General features: G+C 42.2%; 1 protein-coding gene across 1 annotated transcript in view; it reads left to right on the plus strand.

Moving 5' to 3' along the window:
• Window positions 1-16,718, plus strand: part of BCAT1 (branched chain amino acid transaminase 1) — a 93,141-nt gene that overhangs the window by 63,591 nt on the left and 12,832 nt on the right. Inside the window, exons 7-10 of the mRNA XM_067559194.1 lie at window positions 817-959; window positions 9,374-9,459; window positions 11,045-11,185; window positions 12,611-12,685. Coding sequence (XP_067415295.1) covers window positions 817-959; window positions 9,374-9,459; window positions 11,045-11,185; window positions 12,611-12,685 — 445 coding nt within the window. The remainder of the gene's footprint in view (window positions 1-816; window positions 960-9,373; window positions 9,460-11,044; window positions 11,186-12,610; window positions 12,686-16,718) is intronic.

Genomic DNA, 16,718 nt, shown 5'->3' on the forward strand with positions numbered 1-16,718 from the left:
GAAGTTTGATCTACAGTGGTCACTGTTGAAAGTCAACATTTACGCAGAGTTACCAGACAGTGGTGCCCAAGTGTGGTAATTGTAGGTAAATGTTGAAGTTAAAATTAACCCAACTGAAGTGTTTGCATGGTGCCCCATGATTTTCAATCGCCTTTTATCAAAGTATGCAAGTTGTTTTTCCTAAAATCTGCACATTGGTGTGTGTACATGTCTGAAATGTGCAGTTATAAAGAAAACCAAAGTTAAAATAAAAAAGTTTAAATATCTTCTGACTGGATTTCTGTCAGCAAATCCACTGGGTAAAGAGTTACACATCAGACAACAGCAACAGACAGTGAGATCCAAGGGGAGGGAGAGAACCTGTACAGCTAGGGGAATCCTCTGACTCCTATTGAACTGCTTCAAGTTTTCTGCTTCTACAAATAAACTAGCTTTAAGCCATTTCTGTGTGCATAAACTTGAAGTACTGCGGCCTTCACTCCATAATCTGTAAGCCACTTTACTTGTACAAATGTAACATTTTCATGAGTCAGTTGGGTGAGGGGTACCTTTACATCCCAGGATCCAGTGGAGCCTCCCGGCAGCCCTCCACAACTCCCTTTAGCTTTATCCAGGTAATCCAGAGACCCTGTGGAGCTGAATTTATGTCAGGGGCAGGCAATGACTTTGCAGAGCATTTAATCTTAAAACAGATTTTGCAGTCCGGGCACTGAAAGTAATTTAGGCTGTTTTTAGAAGTAGGAGAATTGGAAAGTTTTATGATAGGAAAATACCCAGCTAGATAGTGATAGCTGTTTTCTTTTTTGTTCCTGAAAGGAATTATGGTTCTTCCATCTATGCCCAGCGTGAAGCTATGGAACTAGGGTGTCAGCAGGTTCTGTGGCTGTATGGAGAGGATCATCAAATCACGGAAGTCGGAACAATGAATCTTTTCCTGTACTGGAAAAACGAAGATGGAGGTATAGTAGTATGAACCTCTTCTTGTTGCAGTCCTCCGGCCTGGGAGACAGTTGTGACCCCACGACTGGTGTCAATGTTGTATGGTTGGTGCTTCTCGGAGTCTGTTGTTCTGGCCCAAAGAATGCTCCTCTGCATTGCTTTCCCTTGCTGTTTTAGTGGGAGGAGGGAAGTCACCCATTAGCCCATCCCCACTAGCTCACACAACTTCTTTAGAATTCCTTCTGAGATTTGTGTTCTACATCAGGGCCCTTCCAAAGAAATGGGGGTTCCCTCTGCTGAGAGGGCAGGTTATCAGAAATTCTGATCTTGCAGTTTTGTGACAGGCTGCAGAGTTGCCCTTTTTATCTCTTCTGCTTAAGCCTTGGGTGGCTTCCATCATGGCCTCTAACAGGGGCTTTCCCACCCATTTCTGAACCATGACCTGGGTCCAGGAAGCAATCAGACCTTCCTTTTGAATAATGATTTTCCCACGAAGCAAGATAGGAGATGCTGCTACAGTGATGATATGAACCTTTCTCCCAGTGGCCCTCCCTTAGATGACAAAGTATCACATCAATCATCCTTCTACATCTTTAATCCTGGTAAAGGGCTTTGAAGATGTAGGACCACATTTTTAAAGCTGGCCTCAATTTTTTCTTTTGCATCTGTAATCATTTGTGGTTGGAAATTATGCCACTTAGACAACTGACTGTGTAGTTAGTGTGTGCAACCAATTATTTAGACACTTGCATACCAGGACTTGTGCATGCAGTTATTTGTGTCCACAAAAATTGTGCCTGCAGTTGTTTGCTAGTACAGAAGGGTAACCTGGTTTTAAGCACTATGGGCCTGATCCAAACCCCATAAAAATTGATGGAAAGACTCCCTTAACTTCTCAGGGCTTTGGCTCAGGTCCTAAATGAAGGCTAAGTATTGTTCTATCATCTGCCAGTCTGCAAAAAGTAAGAAAAAAAAAAAAAGAACAAGAACAAGAAATTGGGCTCAAATCCTTTTCATGACAATGCAATGCACACTCTTGTAAAATGGCATTTCATTGCCATTTTTCTGCCAATGCTGCAGTGGTGGTTAATAGTGGCTCACCATACAAACAGCATTATGTTTTGTTTAGTATAGGGGTCTGAGTCAAGACTCCTGGGTTCTATTTCCAATTTGACTGCTGATTCTTGGGCAAATCCCATAATGTCTCTGGGTCTGAGTTTATACATCTGAAAAGTGGGATAATACTTATCTAGCTCTGAAAAGCTCTTTGAGATCACGTAAATGATGCTATGTATGTGAATATTATTATTCATTATTTCATCACAGTGGATTAGACATTGTAGCCACTGGGCCAAATTCAACCCTCATGTGCACCTTCACTGGAGTTCCACCAGCGAGGAATTTGGCCCATTTTGCTCAGCAGAAGGACAGTGTGAAAAAGAAGTTGATTAGCATTCGGTGTCATTGAGCTTAACTGTTTTGTTTTGCAACCAGGAATGAGCAGGAATTATTCAGCTGCAATACCATACTGTTCCAAATATCTGCTAACCATTGTGTTACCAGTACGCCACTGAATAGTACCATTGTGACATGGAGGGAACAAACAACCTGTCATTCCTGCCATCCAGCCAACTGTATGCCAGTCATATTCCATAGCAGTCCTGCCATTAAACATGACATGTTCCCTTGCGTTGCAGGGGCAATTAGCTGTCTAGCAATGTATTATTAAGAAGCCTGGCTAAGACCTAAAACACCTACAGCTGTGGGGACCCCATAAAAATGTTGCCACCAAGAAAATGTGCACCAGTGTATAGCTGCCTATCCTCTTCTACTGTGGCAAAAAGCAATTGCTATTGTTCTCTATTGCTTCATTAAGGATGCTTCTTAGATTGTCCTTGTTTTGTTTGTGTCATTATGCAAATATTGCAGCTGGAGTGGGGAGGGAGATTAAGCATAGAAACAGTGAGATTTGGAAATTAGAAATCATGGATGCAGTTTAAGCATCAGGAACCTCATTGTGTGTTCAAGGAGTAATGCAAACATAGTGCATGTGCTATGTTTTTTGTCTACCAGGCAATGCCCTCATGAATGCACTAGTTGGGGACTGATTTCAACAGCGCTTCAGATGAGCACATTTGAAACATTTTTTCTGTAAGCCGTTGCTAGATCATTTTAGCCAGGGTATTGGACCAAAGAAGTGTCTAACATTCCAGTCTTGGGCAGACCGTAGAAATTGTCTCCTTCATAATGGTGGTAGGGGGAGGGGAAAAGTTACCCAATAACCTCTGGTAAATTTGCATGACACACATTATGCTGATCCTGTACATTTAGTATTGTTCTGACTGAGTATATGTCATTATTGTTACAGAGTGCAGGCGTTTCCATTCATGAAATACTGCTTTCATTAGTGGCATATTTGGAGAGTGACATATACCCAGGATGGTTTCCTGTTTACAAAATGTAAAGCTTGATCACACTGTGATCCTCTAAGCCTACCTTTTCACAGGACATAACAATTGCTGAGAGACAAAATGTGGCAGGAGTGGAAAACATATTAAATGTAATGTCTGACTCTCCTATTGAGGGGCTTAGCTTGGCAGAGATGAAGACCTTTAAAATCAAAACAAATGTCCAGTCTAGAGAACACACCAAATGGGGGTTGTACACTATGGAATCTGTTTATATTTTCCAGTATACAGAGGCAGTTAGAGAATGGTTAGCACAAGGAGTCAGGACACCTTGGTTCTGTTTCTGGTTGAACCATCAAGTCACTGTGTGACCATGGGCAAATCATTTATCTCTGTACCTCAGTTTTCCCATCAATAAAATGGGAATAATAATACCTACTTCATAGAGGTGATGGAAGGTTTAATTCCGTAAGTGATCTTTGGAATCCTCAGATGAAAGGATTTGCAGAAGTTCAAAGTAATATGTGTGAAAATAGAGCTCGTCGATTGTTAAAATGGTCATTTTTTGTGCTGTAGAAAGTGCCATGCAGTGGTGGAGCTTGAAGTTTTCTCCCGTTAGATGCACAGTGATCTTAAAAGTATTAATTCTTTTTGTAGAGAGTTTCTGAGAGAGATTGACAAGTGTATTGGATGACAGACAGAGAAAGGAAAAAAAGAGAGGGGCAGACGGTCCCAGGAGCAAGTAGCAATTGGAACAGCAAGGGAGGGAGGAGAAAGTGGAAGGGAGAACTGGGGTGAAAGGAAAGTGTGAAGAAGAGAGGAAAAAATGAAGGGGAGAGTGACACAGAGGGAAGGGGAGACGGGATTTATAAGGTTATGGAGCCCCAGAGCTTCCTAAGGCCTATGTGACCCAAAAGTTCTATTGGTGGCCCCACCCATGCAAACACTTCATTGTGTTTCTAATTGTTGTAATAATTTGCCTAGCCCTGAACTCATCCCACATGAATTGATCAGTCCATGTTTATAAATACTTCTATGTAAGACTCGAAGCTTATGCTGTTCAATAAAATGCAGGATCCGATTTTAAAATCACTTCAAATGTAAGCACTCCAGAACTGGGAGGATCTCTGTGGTACACGTTGTTCAATGTCTAGCACAGTGGGGCCCTGGCCTCCAAGTGCTACTGCAATAATGATGATGGAGTCTCACATCAGAGTCAACGTACGAGGATTCAGCAAACGCTGTAAATAAGCACATATATATGAGTTCAGACCAATGTGAGAACTGCAAACATAGTTATATAGGGGACAGAAAAGATTGTCCAAGACCATTGCAGGCTGTTGCGTCCTTGCTTTGCACTGCTCACATTTTTCACATAAGGTGTTGATGATGCGCCTTGCTTCAAAGCAGTTAATGGCGACATGACAAATCTGCTGCCACCTTCCTCTGTTGTGAGGTGTTGTTTCCCAGTTAATGGGATTGGCGTGACATGCTTTTGTGTCTTTATATTGTTTGTTCTGACCAACATGAGAGCAAGTGCCTTGCTCTAGTTGACCAGAAAATATGGCCTTGGGTATTCTTGAGTCTGCCGTACAAACGAGATGCCAAGACCACCACGCAGATCAGCTTTTCTGAGCATGCTTTGAATGCCAGATCTCCATCAATGATTGAGTGTTTCGATATTGGGAATCTTGTCTCACCCACTGACCCTGCAAACAGACCAAAGGCAGTGCATGTGGACCTGATGAAGTTTCCTAATATGGCAGCAATATGTTGTCCATGTCGCATATAATCATATAGAAGCATTTTCAGCATGACTGCCTGATAGACATTTAGCTTAGTGCTTATTTTGACACACCTCTCATTCCATAAGTGGTGTGACCGCATTCCAAATGCAGGGCTGGCTTTGGCGATGTAATGGGTAATCTCATAATCAATTATGATATTCTGTGACAACATACTCCCTAGATAGCAGAACTTCTCCATTGACTTGAGAGGATCTTTCTTGATCTTAGGCTGATTGTGAAACCAAAACGATTCACTGCACAAGTGAAGTGAAGTGATCAGTTCTGAATTGAATGTCATCAATGGAGTGAGCAACCAGTGCACAGTCATCAGCAAATAAAAGCTCCTTAATGTGTAAATCTGCCGCTTTCATGCAAGAATGGAAGTGTTGCAAATTAAACAACTTCTAACACTGCAGAATGGGGTAAATACTCCTCTGTCGGTATCATCAAAGGCTGCCGTAAGCATAGCCAAAAGAGCATGGAAAAGGGAGCACGCAGCTGTATTTGGTGCCACTGGTAACCAGAAAGGGGGTCAGATATCTCGCCATTTTGCACCACCCTGGCCATCATCCCTTCATGAAGGATGAAATAACAGAAATAAACTTTGCAGATCATTCAAAGGTGAACAAACGTTTGAGCAAGAAACAGTGCCACAAGATTTCAAGGATGCCAACATTGTCCACCTCTATAAATGTAAGGTTGATTGCACAATCTGTGATAATTACCATGGCATTTCCCTACTCTCTCTTGCTGGGAAAATTATTGCACTGGTCATACTGAATAGACTTAACACCTAACTTGTGGAAATCATCATCCCCGAGTCTGTACAAAGCACTATAGATAGGAAAAGTACTGGGAGGAAAACCATGTTCTTTGTGTGGTGTTCGTCAATTAAGCTAAAGCATTTACCTCCATAAATCATGTGGGACTCTGGAAAGCTACTGCAATACAAATAATATGTATAAAAATCAATAAAAACAGATGAATAGGAAGTTTTCCCACCCAGGGCTGTTTTTCCTAGATGCTAATATAAATCCAGGAGTTTGCTGCTTACCAGAACGACTCTCCCATGAAAAGACAAATGGGGTTTGTGAGCGCACAGTCTGATTTCCCAAAGATGGGCAAGCTGAAGGCATATGGAGCAAGATTTGGCTGCAGATCAGAGCGAGAATGAGCATTTTGGTGCACAAATAGTACCAGTCAGAGATGATGACATTGCGCAACGGGGGAGGCAGATGCTCTGCTAGGTGACCCCAGTCTGGTAGACATGATATGCATACTTGACAAAATTATATAAAGCTGGCAGCTTAAAACATTTTGCAGGCTCCCATATTCTATCAACACCATGCTGTTTGGCAGCTGGCCTGGCAGGCTTTCATAATAGCTTCACAGCAGTCAAAATGCATTTTGGATCTTATACACATCCCGCCCCGCCGTTCATGGTAAGACTTCTGAAGAGGGAACAGTATCAAGTGTGTCACAGGGTTCAGTATTGAGGCCCATTTATTTCTCATAAGGAACATAAACATTCAGACATGATCAACTTGGATGATTCCAAAGTTGGTGAGGTAGCAAATGCAGAACACTGGAATTTCCAGACCAGATCAGACCAGTGGATTATTTAATCCAGAATCTTGTCTGACAGCGTCCATTACCCAGATGTTTCAGCAGTGCACCACAGTGGACAGTTATGGAATAATTTGCCCATAATGGATGTTTCTACGTAGTCACGTTCAGTTATTGGCTGGCTACAGGCAAAGCTCAGACTGCCCTTGGAGGTAGACATGGGGAGCTTATTTGGGTGTTAAGATGGATGGATAGGAAAAAGGAGGGGTAGAGTTTCTAACCCTGGGAGAAAGGAAAGAGATGGCATCCTGGCATCTAGCAATTGGCCATTTTATGTCATTGAATCAGGCATGCTCACTGCTGACAAACTGCCAACACTGGGTATGTCTACTCTGGAGCTGGAGGTGTAATTTCCAGCTTTGGTAGATATATGCATGCTAACTTTGTTTGAGCTAGTGTGCTAAAAATAGACGTGTAACCATGGCAGAGCAGGCAGTGAGGTGGGCTGGTTGCCCAAATAAGTACGTAGGGTCCTGGGGGAGGATCATAACTTGGGCAGCTAGCCCATCCCATTGTTCGCGCTGCTGTGGCAACACTTCTATTTTCAGCGCCTTAGCTCCATCAAAGTTATTGTACATATGTCTGCCTGAGCTGGAAATTACACTTCCAGCTCCAAGTGTGGACAACCCCATAGTGTGTAGCCATATTCTGGGTGGATCGTACCTCCCTCCGACAGGTACCTTAGAAGTGTCGTATCCTTACATTTTGGCAGCACTTGAAGAGTTTGACTCTATTGTGAGTACCCACTTGCAAAGAAACTTCTCAAGTTATGTAGGAAAAACAGGAACCAAAACTCTTGGTCCACAGTAAGGAATACAGCCCTCGATGAACTTAGGCAGTGAAGCATACAATGGGTGTTGCATAACAGATGAAGATAACCTGCTGTGAGAGGACATCCATATAAATACCTGGGGGACTGCCAGATAAAATGAGCAGGCTAACACCATTTAAGATGAAAAAGGATCAGAGATTGTAACTGGGGAGGATGAGATGCTTTAAAAAAGGAAAAGAATGAGGAAACCTACTGAAAAACAGGGGCCAAGATTTTCAGAAGTGATGAGTGATTTTGGATGCCACCTCCATTGTTGGATGCCCAACTTTGAGACTCTGTAAAGGACCTGGTTTTTCAGAAGGCATATGCTAGAATGCTTTATGAAAATCAAGTGCCTTTCAGGAGTTGCAGGTTGGGCACCCAAAATAATTTTTTGCTTTTAGTAATCTTGGCCAGAGGCTGTGTTGCTGACATGATGACTAGCTGAAAACGTCAGAGGAGAAAAAGAAGATTGCACTCTGCAGAAATGCAATATTTTGTTTCTTTACTGCTCCTAATCCAAGAGAATCTACCTGTTATCTTTTGCCAAGTGTAAAATATCAAGCATATATTTATTTAAATCTGATTTTTCCTCTGTATTTAAACAAACAAACAAACAAACAAATCCACCCCAAAATCAGGTTTGCAATTTGAATTTGAATGGTTGGCTGTTTTGGAATTTCATGCAGATTATCTTGGAGAGGTTAAATAACTTTCAACCTCTAAGATAAGATAGTCAAAGGGTTTCTGGTGCCTGCCATGCTTGGGATTCCCTGTCAAATGGGTGCAGATTAAGCAATCCTTTTCCATAAAATATGTCACGTGACTAAGGATCATTGACAAGAACAGAGTTCATGACACTGAAGGGTTATAGTCTTTTTCGTCTCTAGGTTGTCATTTCAAATCCAAGCCAGGTTTTTGAAGACTGAAAGCTGTTACCATGTGATGGCTGTATGGCAACCTGTGTAAAATGAGTTGGATCAAACTCCAGTTTCCAGTCAGGTTTCCACATAACAAAAATTACAAGTGTCACTAATTGGAACCCATGCTGTCCATCTCAATAGAAAGGTCAAGGACCGAATGGGCATGAACCGTGACCTACCTTCGCAACCTTCACATTGTCCCACCAGGTTAAGAATGATGCACATCACGAGAGCAGCAAGAGAAAAATTCCACTGCCATCTCTCTTGTTGCTGTTCCGTACATACAGAGAAATGTATTATTATAAATAGCATCATATCATCCCCATATCAGAGATGTCAGGGACAGAAACCCCCTATTAGGTCATCAAGTCCATCTCACTTGAAGGCCCCATTCAGCAGAGCTCTGAAGCACGCGCTTAACTTTGAGCTTTACTTATATAATATAGCATCCTCCAAACTCTTTACAAACGTTTATTAACTGCATCTCACGGCACCCCAGTGAGGTAACCAGTAGTAGCATACCCAGTATATTAGACTCAGAGTGGGTCACTTCCAGCTTCCACTTGTGCTTCCTTATGCCGAGGTTGGGCAGTTAAATGGTTTCCCAAGGTCACACAATGAGTCGGTGGCAGAGCCAGGAATCGAACCCAGCCGTGTGCTCTAACCACTAAATACACCTTATCCCAATTCACTCAGAAATGTGCAGAGATTCCAAACAGGCCACATCCGACTGAGTTTGTGCAATTTAGAAACTGCCTCTGGCGTTCTAACCAGTGGTCTGTATCTTCTGATATCTGATATTGCGTGTTGGTATCCAATATTTCTGCTCTCACTTAAATATTTAATTTTCTTTGTTTGTTTGTGTTTTTGTTTCCACAGAAGAGGAACTGGCAACTCCACCGTTAGATGGCATCATTCTTCCTGGAGTGACGAGGCAGAGCATCTTGGAGCTGGCACACAAGTGGGTGGGTGTTTGCCTTATCCCTCAATCGTAGCAATGTTCATGACTATGAGATATGCTGTTGTGAAAATAACTCATTCATTGCATTCAAGTAATGGCTCACAGGTCCATCTGATCCAATAACTCCTGTAAACCAAACAGGAACTGGTGGAGCATGTTAAAAATAAAAAGTCTTGGCCAAACCACCCAAACACCAGCGTTTGTCCCCTAGAGCCACATACAGCCTGTTTAACTAGTTCCCGATTAGTATTCCCACATAATAATCTTCATTAACTTTGTGTTAGGGTTGCCAGACTCCATGCCCCACTAATACAATTGTCTGAAAGTAAGGAAATAAGCAACTGTCATTCACCATCCCATGTATACTCCATTCCTCAGCTCCCTGTTCCACCACCCACAGCCCATGTGTCTCCACCTTCATTCTGAGCAACCAAAGTGCAGCCTTAAGTCCAGCTGTAGGCTTAATGCACCTGTCTTCTTGCAGATTTCAAATCTGTATTTTCTACATAAAAATTACTATCACATTTAAAACAATCGCTAATGTGACATTGTCCTGGATTTGAAGCACTTCCCATGTTGCTGTGGAGTCAAAGAAGTGCTAGAGGAGCCACTCGGTCACCAGTGCCTTGTTGCAGAGATATTAGACTACACCCCAGTCTGCTTACATAGCCAGTTCTCTTCTCTCCCCTACACAAGCCACTTCCCCTCATCTGCCTGAAGCCTTCTATCTGTCTGCATATTCCTTCACATTCCCCCTCACCCGGAGCCAACCCCCTTGTTTTCTGCTGTTCAGATCACGACAGAAGAATACCAGAGGTATGTGCAGAGCACAGGGGCTGGATTGAGGATGGATCTGATAGGTAAATGAAGTTTCCACAAAAAATGGAAAAAGATTGTCAAAATGTTTAATATTTTTGTCCTGCATTGAAAATTTTTCCCCAGTCAGGAAGAGAAAGATACTGAGGTTTCCTAGTACCTATGTAGGGTAATATGTGGCTCGTAACCATGTCTACATGCAATAGGAATCACTTCACCCACCGCTGAGTTACAGCTAATTTTTGCTTAGAACGTGGAGCTGCCTGCAAGCAGCAATACCCAAGGGCTGATGAAGTGTACTCCTCTCGCTGGAATCACAAATGGAATTTTAGGTGAGCAGAATGTTGTTAGCTATAGTTGGATTTGTATAAAACACTTGTACTCAAGCTCTCATGCATGAAGTGCTATAAGCTCAGCAGTGATCAAAAGCAGACAGGTCTTCTGTTTTACATCTCATCCGAAAGCTCGGCTCCAGCTGCACAGTGTTCCTGAACGTCATGCTGAGGTTCAGTACCAAATTATAGGGAAAAGTGCCACCTAGTGAATTGCCAACATCACGGCTTAGAGATGATGGGTTTTTCTTGGAGGTCATTCATGTAACTATTGACCAGGCCATACCTTGCTTTGCCTTATGAGAATTGAAAATTGATTAGCTGCAATTGAGTTTGTTAAAAATACCATCTCTGTGATACCATTACAGATGTCTAATGTAAGGAAATACTGTGACTTTAAGAATGTTTGCTCTGGTTTTGTCTTTCTGATCTCTGGTGCAGGGAGAATTTAAAGTATCTGAGCGGTACATCACCATGAGTGATCTGATAGCTGCCTTGGAGGAAAACAGAATGAAGGAGATGTTTGGTGCTGGGACAGCTTGTGTCGTATGCCCTATTTCTAAAATATTATACAAAGGCAAGGTAAGGGGAGTATTTGTGTTTATTTTTAATTCCCCATACAATTACAGCTGGGCATTGCCTGAGGTTCATGGGGGAATTATCTTATCAGTATGTTGTGTCATAACTTCTTCCCAAGTGACTGGGTACTAGTTGGGGAAAACTTAGATTTTTTTTCCCAAAATTTCCCCCTCCTTCTTTTTTGTTTTTAATTTGAAATTTCAAAATTTCATGTTTTTGACCAGCTCTATAGTTGGTTGAAAAAGAGAGGGACATTTAATTTTAAATTTAAGTCAAAAAGTTTCATTTTTACAAAAAAACCCAAAATTTGAAATTTCATCCGATGTTGAAATTAGAAATATTTCAACCAGCACTGTGAAGTGATTTATGGTCAAATTTTCCCTTAATAGGGAGGCTGATAGTGAGTCATAGTTCCTCAATTCTGTTCTGCCCATCTCCAGCATAAATTAAAATTGCAGAGGAGCAAATGTAAGTTCTTCCATCAGCAGAAATGGGTCATACAGAGCACATGGCTTTGCTCCACCTTGACCACTCCTCTTCCATCCCCTAATATGTTTCCTTCCTAACTCCATATCATGCCTGACATGATCCTTCCCTTTATACCAGGCAGCACAGCTCTGATGGGAGAGGACACAGATGGGAGAGCTGGTACAGGAGGTGGCATAGCAGCTTTTGTCTGCAGTACACCAGTGGGAAATTCCTCTGAACAGGGGGAATTTTAGAGCATTTCTCTGACCTGTTTAAGATCACTTTGAGCTGCTTATGTTGCACAAAATGAACTTAGCAGACCAATGAATCCAGCTCAAGAGGTATATTGGTATGTTTCTTTCTATATAATAGAAGAAATAAAGTAACGGTGGGAAGATGACGCTTCTAATAGATGGACTATATCTTTTAATATGATCGTGCTTTTGAGATACAAATGGGGAACATTAAGATGTTGACTATTGAAAATTATGGTAAATGTACTTGTTTTGTTTTAACACCATATACTGTGTAGACAGTACATAGAATGGTTAATTATCATCCTCCTCAAGCCTTACTGATTGATCAAGAAGATAAGTGAGGTGTAGTGATTAGACCTTGGCTGGGCTCCTGCAACAGCTAGGTTCTATTCCTGGCTCTACTGCCACTCCTTTGGCCAAGTCACTTAGGAGGGCCTCAACCAACAACTCTCATTACAATCGATAGAAGCAGTATAGTTGATGTCAGTGGCAGCTGGTCCCTGAGCTTTCTGTGTCTCCTATATAATGGGTAGTAATGATTCTTTCCCACCTGATGGGAGTATTGTGCAATTTAATTAATGTTTGTGAAGTGCTTTGAGATCCTCAGGTTTAAAAGGCATTTATGTGTGTACGTTGCTGCTGTTGTTATCTGACTGCATATGATGAGCTTCTAGGAATTATTCTCATTTTAATTCCATCCTAGAATTTGCACATTCCAACTATGGAGAATGGACCTCAGTTAGCAACCCGCTTCCTGAATCAGCTGACTGATATCCAGGTAAGGGGTTCTCTTCTTTGGTATGATAACATAGGTGAAAGGGGTGAAATAGAATGAATGGTTTTTCAATTACAGACTCTAAGAATCAAAGTATAGGCTCTTTCTCCCATCTATCCTGGCATTGAAACCTTGGTAGATTATCAGGGGTAAGGGATGGTGCAAGAAGATATTTACCCTACATATCATTGAGGGATGCTGTTTTCTTCCTTAAAACTTGCCCTCCCTCTTTCATCTTGGAACAGAGTAATTGTAATACAGGAGTGCTGGTAAAAGACTGATATTTACGTCCTCATCACATGACATGGGCCAGGATTACAAAACGTTATACCCGTCACTATCCACAAACTCCAGTGGCAGCTATTTGATCTTCGCTTTAAAAAAATTCAGTCAGATAAAACCTATTATCAACTAAAACCAACTTCCACAAAATAGTACAGCCAGTCAATTTAAAAAAAAAAACCCACAGAGAGATGTCTTGGATGATGGGCGTGGTATTGGATATTGGCCAGTAACTGCTATATCGGAGGCTCAATGTGTTTCTGATCATGCAGCCACTACTTGTTCCCAAAACAGTTTCTCCTCTAATGGCCTGCTTGATGTTAAGATGGATCCACCATTTGGCATTTGTATTTGCTCTCAATATCTGGACAGGCATGTTTTATTTTTGTCAGTGCACAAGGACTGTCAGTAGCATTCTGGACATCATCAAGAAGCTGAAAACCAGTGTCTTCCTTGGTTTATTTAGATGTCTTCTCCTGTAAGGGGTGGTGATCCACAGCATGGATAGAGTAGCTGTTACCTTGACAGTCACTTTGTTTGAGATCTAACATTTTCTCCCATTTACTATGATAGTAACTCCTTAGCATTCTTCTCCTAGTATTTCTTCTGATCTAGGTTACTATAGTTATTTTGTAACTGCCCCAGAGTTACTGGTCTGTGGTTCAAGAAGCACATTAGATGTTGCCACTAAGGTTTATATCCTTCTGCCTGTGAGCCGTTGAACAGGTGATCCTAATAAAACATGTGAGATGTATTGCAGTATTGCAATAATAATCAGACTGGCAGATGAAACATATGATACTAATAAAATATCACAGGCAGCTCCCATGTCCTTCATAGAGGTCATTTATATTCTGATCCCCCCTCAAAAAATCTCCCCTTGTAATTTTAGTGGAATACAGTATTGTTTGTCCTAGGTGGTTGCTGTGCTCTGCTAAGCAGCTTCCACATTCCGCCATGGAGGTGTGGAGCATTTCAGTGTTAGATGAAACGACTCCCATATATTTGTATTTAGCATGTAAAAGGCTTATGTGTTCTTCCACGTAAAGATGCTATATGAATTAGGCTCCATTTGTCATAGTGGTCTCTAGATCAGGAGCTGTACTGAGACTACTAATTCATTTTCTGTAGGGCAACTGACAGTGATCAGATGATAAGGACTTTCAGTCCCAACAATGAGCCCTGCAATTGAACCAGTAACCTAGAGGTGAAACTCTCCATATCCAATTACTGATCGCCTCTGCCATCCAGTTCCTTCATATGCAGTACATGCTAGTATAACATTTTCAGATTTCTTTGATTATTTTATATCCAGATCTGTTTTCCTGCCACTTACTATTTTTTGTAATCCACAATCCTCCATGTGCAACAGGATTTTCTTAGATTTGAACAGCTGTTCAAAGTGGGAATTAGAGCTAGAATGACAAATTAGAACTTTGTGAGCAGAACTGATTACATTTCTCACAGCAGTCGCAAGAGGCAGAGGGAACACTGCAATAGGCGCTTACATTTGTGTCACTAAAAGGAAACTGTGATTACTAAGGGTCAATAGAGATTTTAGATTAAATTATTTACTCTGTGTATAGGATTGGTGTGGTTATAAATGAATCAATCACAGAATATCGTATTCTATAACAGCTTGAGTTAGAGGATTTAAAGATGATGTTTTCTCTGGGAATTGCACTGCCTCTGAAATGCCAATCAATGCTGGCAATCTGCTTCCTCCCTAAATAAAAAGCTCTGAATGTTTTGGCTGATATGGCTGGTGGTTCCAAATATTGTAGATTATTTATGGCTTTCCTCATGATGATCTGTATTTTTAAGGAGGATACAATGAAAGCTTGTTCATATTTAAAGGGCAGATTGGTAAGTAATTTGGCTGGGATAGGTGAACAGTTTCAGGTCAAATTATTATTTGTATTATGGTAGAATTTAAAGGCCACAACCAATATCAGGGCCCCAACAAACATATAATAAGAGACAGTCCTGCTATACACTTTAAATAGGCAAGTCTGAGAAAATAGTGGTAGAGAGAGTTGGAAAAAGGAAGAAGTATTGTTTATCCCCATTTTACAGATCAGAACCCAAGGAGCAGAGAGATTGAGTGACTTGCCCAGGTCACACAGGAAGTCTGTGGCAGATCCAGAAATGGAATCCTGATCTATCTACTAAGTTCCAATACAGTGTCTTAACTGCACAACCATTCTTGCTGTCTAAAATCTGAGAATGAACCCAAACCTTTGGCAAAAAACTGAATCTATACCAACCCTTTAGGGGAATTTATGAAAGTCTGGCTAACTTTTTGGATTGTGATTTCAGTTTTATGCAGCTCTGCATTTCTTGGTTCTGGATAGGGCTGTTCAGGACAGGACTGAAGTCTGAGCGAGGCTGTTCTTATGAACAGAAGCAAGCGGTACTGGAAGTCTCACAAGAGAGCCTTTTATTCATGAGATTTCCTGCCCAATTCTGCATGTTCAGGAAGTTCTGATAAATATTCCAGGTTTTTGAGGTTCACTCAGTTATTTGAGAGGTGAATTAACAGCAGTAATTATCCTAATGAGCAGAGTAAACACCAACATAAAGAGCTCCCCTTTTTTAATGGAAAATGCTGATGCAGCCTCTGCTCTGTACAGCTTGGGTGGGGGTGAAGGGAGACAGGAGCCTTTATGGTGCCTCATTGCCCAGTGTTTGAACCAGGCCAATTTCTAGTGTAAATCAGAGGAGCTTCATAGCTGCTGTGACTTATACCAGCTGCCTAGACCCCCCCTCAGGGGCTGTTCCAAGAGTAAGGGATCACCAGGGCTGGAGCCAGCTCCCTTTTCTCCAGTCATTTGCCACCTAGGGATTGTCCAGGCTGGGAGAATCCTGTACTGCCTGGGTAAACTGGTGTTATGGCTGCCTTGCAATGCCAGAGCAGCATGAAGCACTGTAATGGCACCCACCTCTCACGAGCGCCTCCCCTCCCCCCCTCGCCCCGGCCAATGATTTCTCCGGTGGGTCTTCAGTGACTTAGCCCTCTGGCCGAGTCTCACATCCTGTCTGTAGATGGAACAAACAAACAAACCTCTTTCGGGGTGTAGTCTTTACATCCCGCCAAGGCTACTTCCCAAGAGACGTTACCCCCTATAACAGTCCAGAAGGGGCCCATTGCGGTACCCTCAGTTGGCCTGTCCTTTTATGCAGCCCTCCTTAGGCTCAATTTTGCCCTCACTGAGCTGTCCATGGTCCTGCTGCTCTTCCAGCCAGCCAGGAACCCGGTCTTCTCCCTTCTAGCTCTAGGCAGTGACTAACTACTGTCCCTGCTGTTCTTTTTATATGGCGTTTCTGGCCCCTGCTTGGCTGCTCCTGCGGCCCCTCTCATTGGCTGCTTCCCCTGCAGCCAGTCTAGACTGCTTGGAGGACTTCTCCTGTGCTTTTATCTGGGGCGGGGTGAGGCAGGGCCACGAGGCCTCCAACAGAAGCCTTCTGGAACTAATCCACCGCATCACACTCACCCATGATGGGGACAAGGAACTGGCCAGGAAATGTCATGAACGTAACCTTGTTTTTCGAGTATGGTGTAACACATTCCATCAACTCCACTACAAACCTGTGTCCAGCAATAGCAGAATTAGCAAAAAGGAGAAGAAATATCCCCAAGGGCTGTTAGAAGGCATTGTGGTATTGTGTTGTACAGGTAGTTGTTCAGCCACTAGCCTTCAAAGATAGCACTCCCAAATGCTGTTTCTTCAAGTGAACACAGCAACAAGCCAAG

This window comes from Emydura macquarii, unplaced genomic scaffold, assembly GCF_026122565.2.
Source record: "Emydura macquarii macquarii isolate MOO-44397 ecotype Brisbane River unplaced genomic scaffold, CSIRO-AGI_Emac_v2 contig_2205, whole genome shotgun sequence".
Taxonomy (NCBI): domain Eukaryota; kingdom Metazoa; phylum Chordata; order Testudines; family Chelidae; genus Emydura; species Emydura macquarii.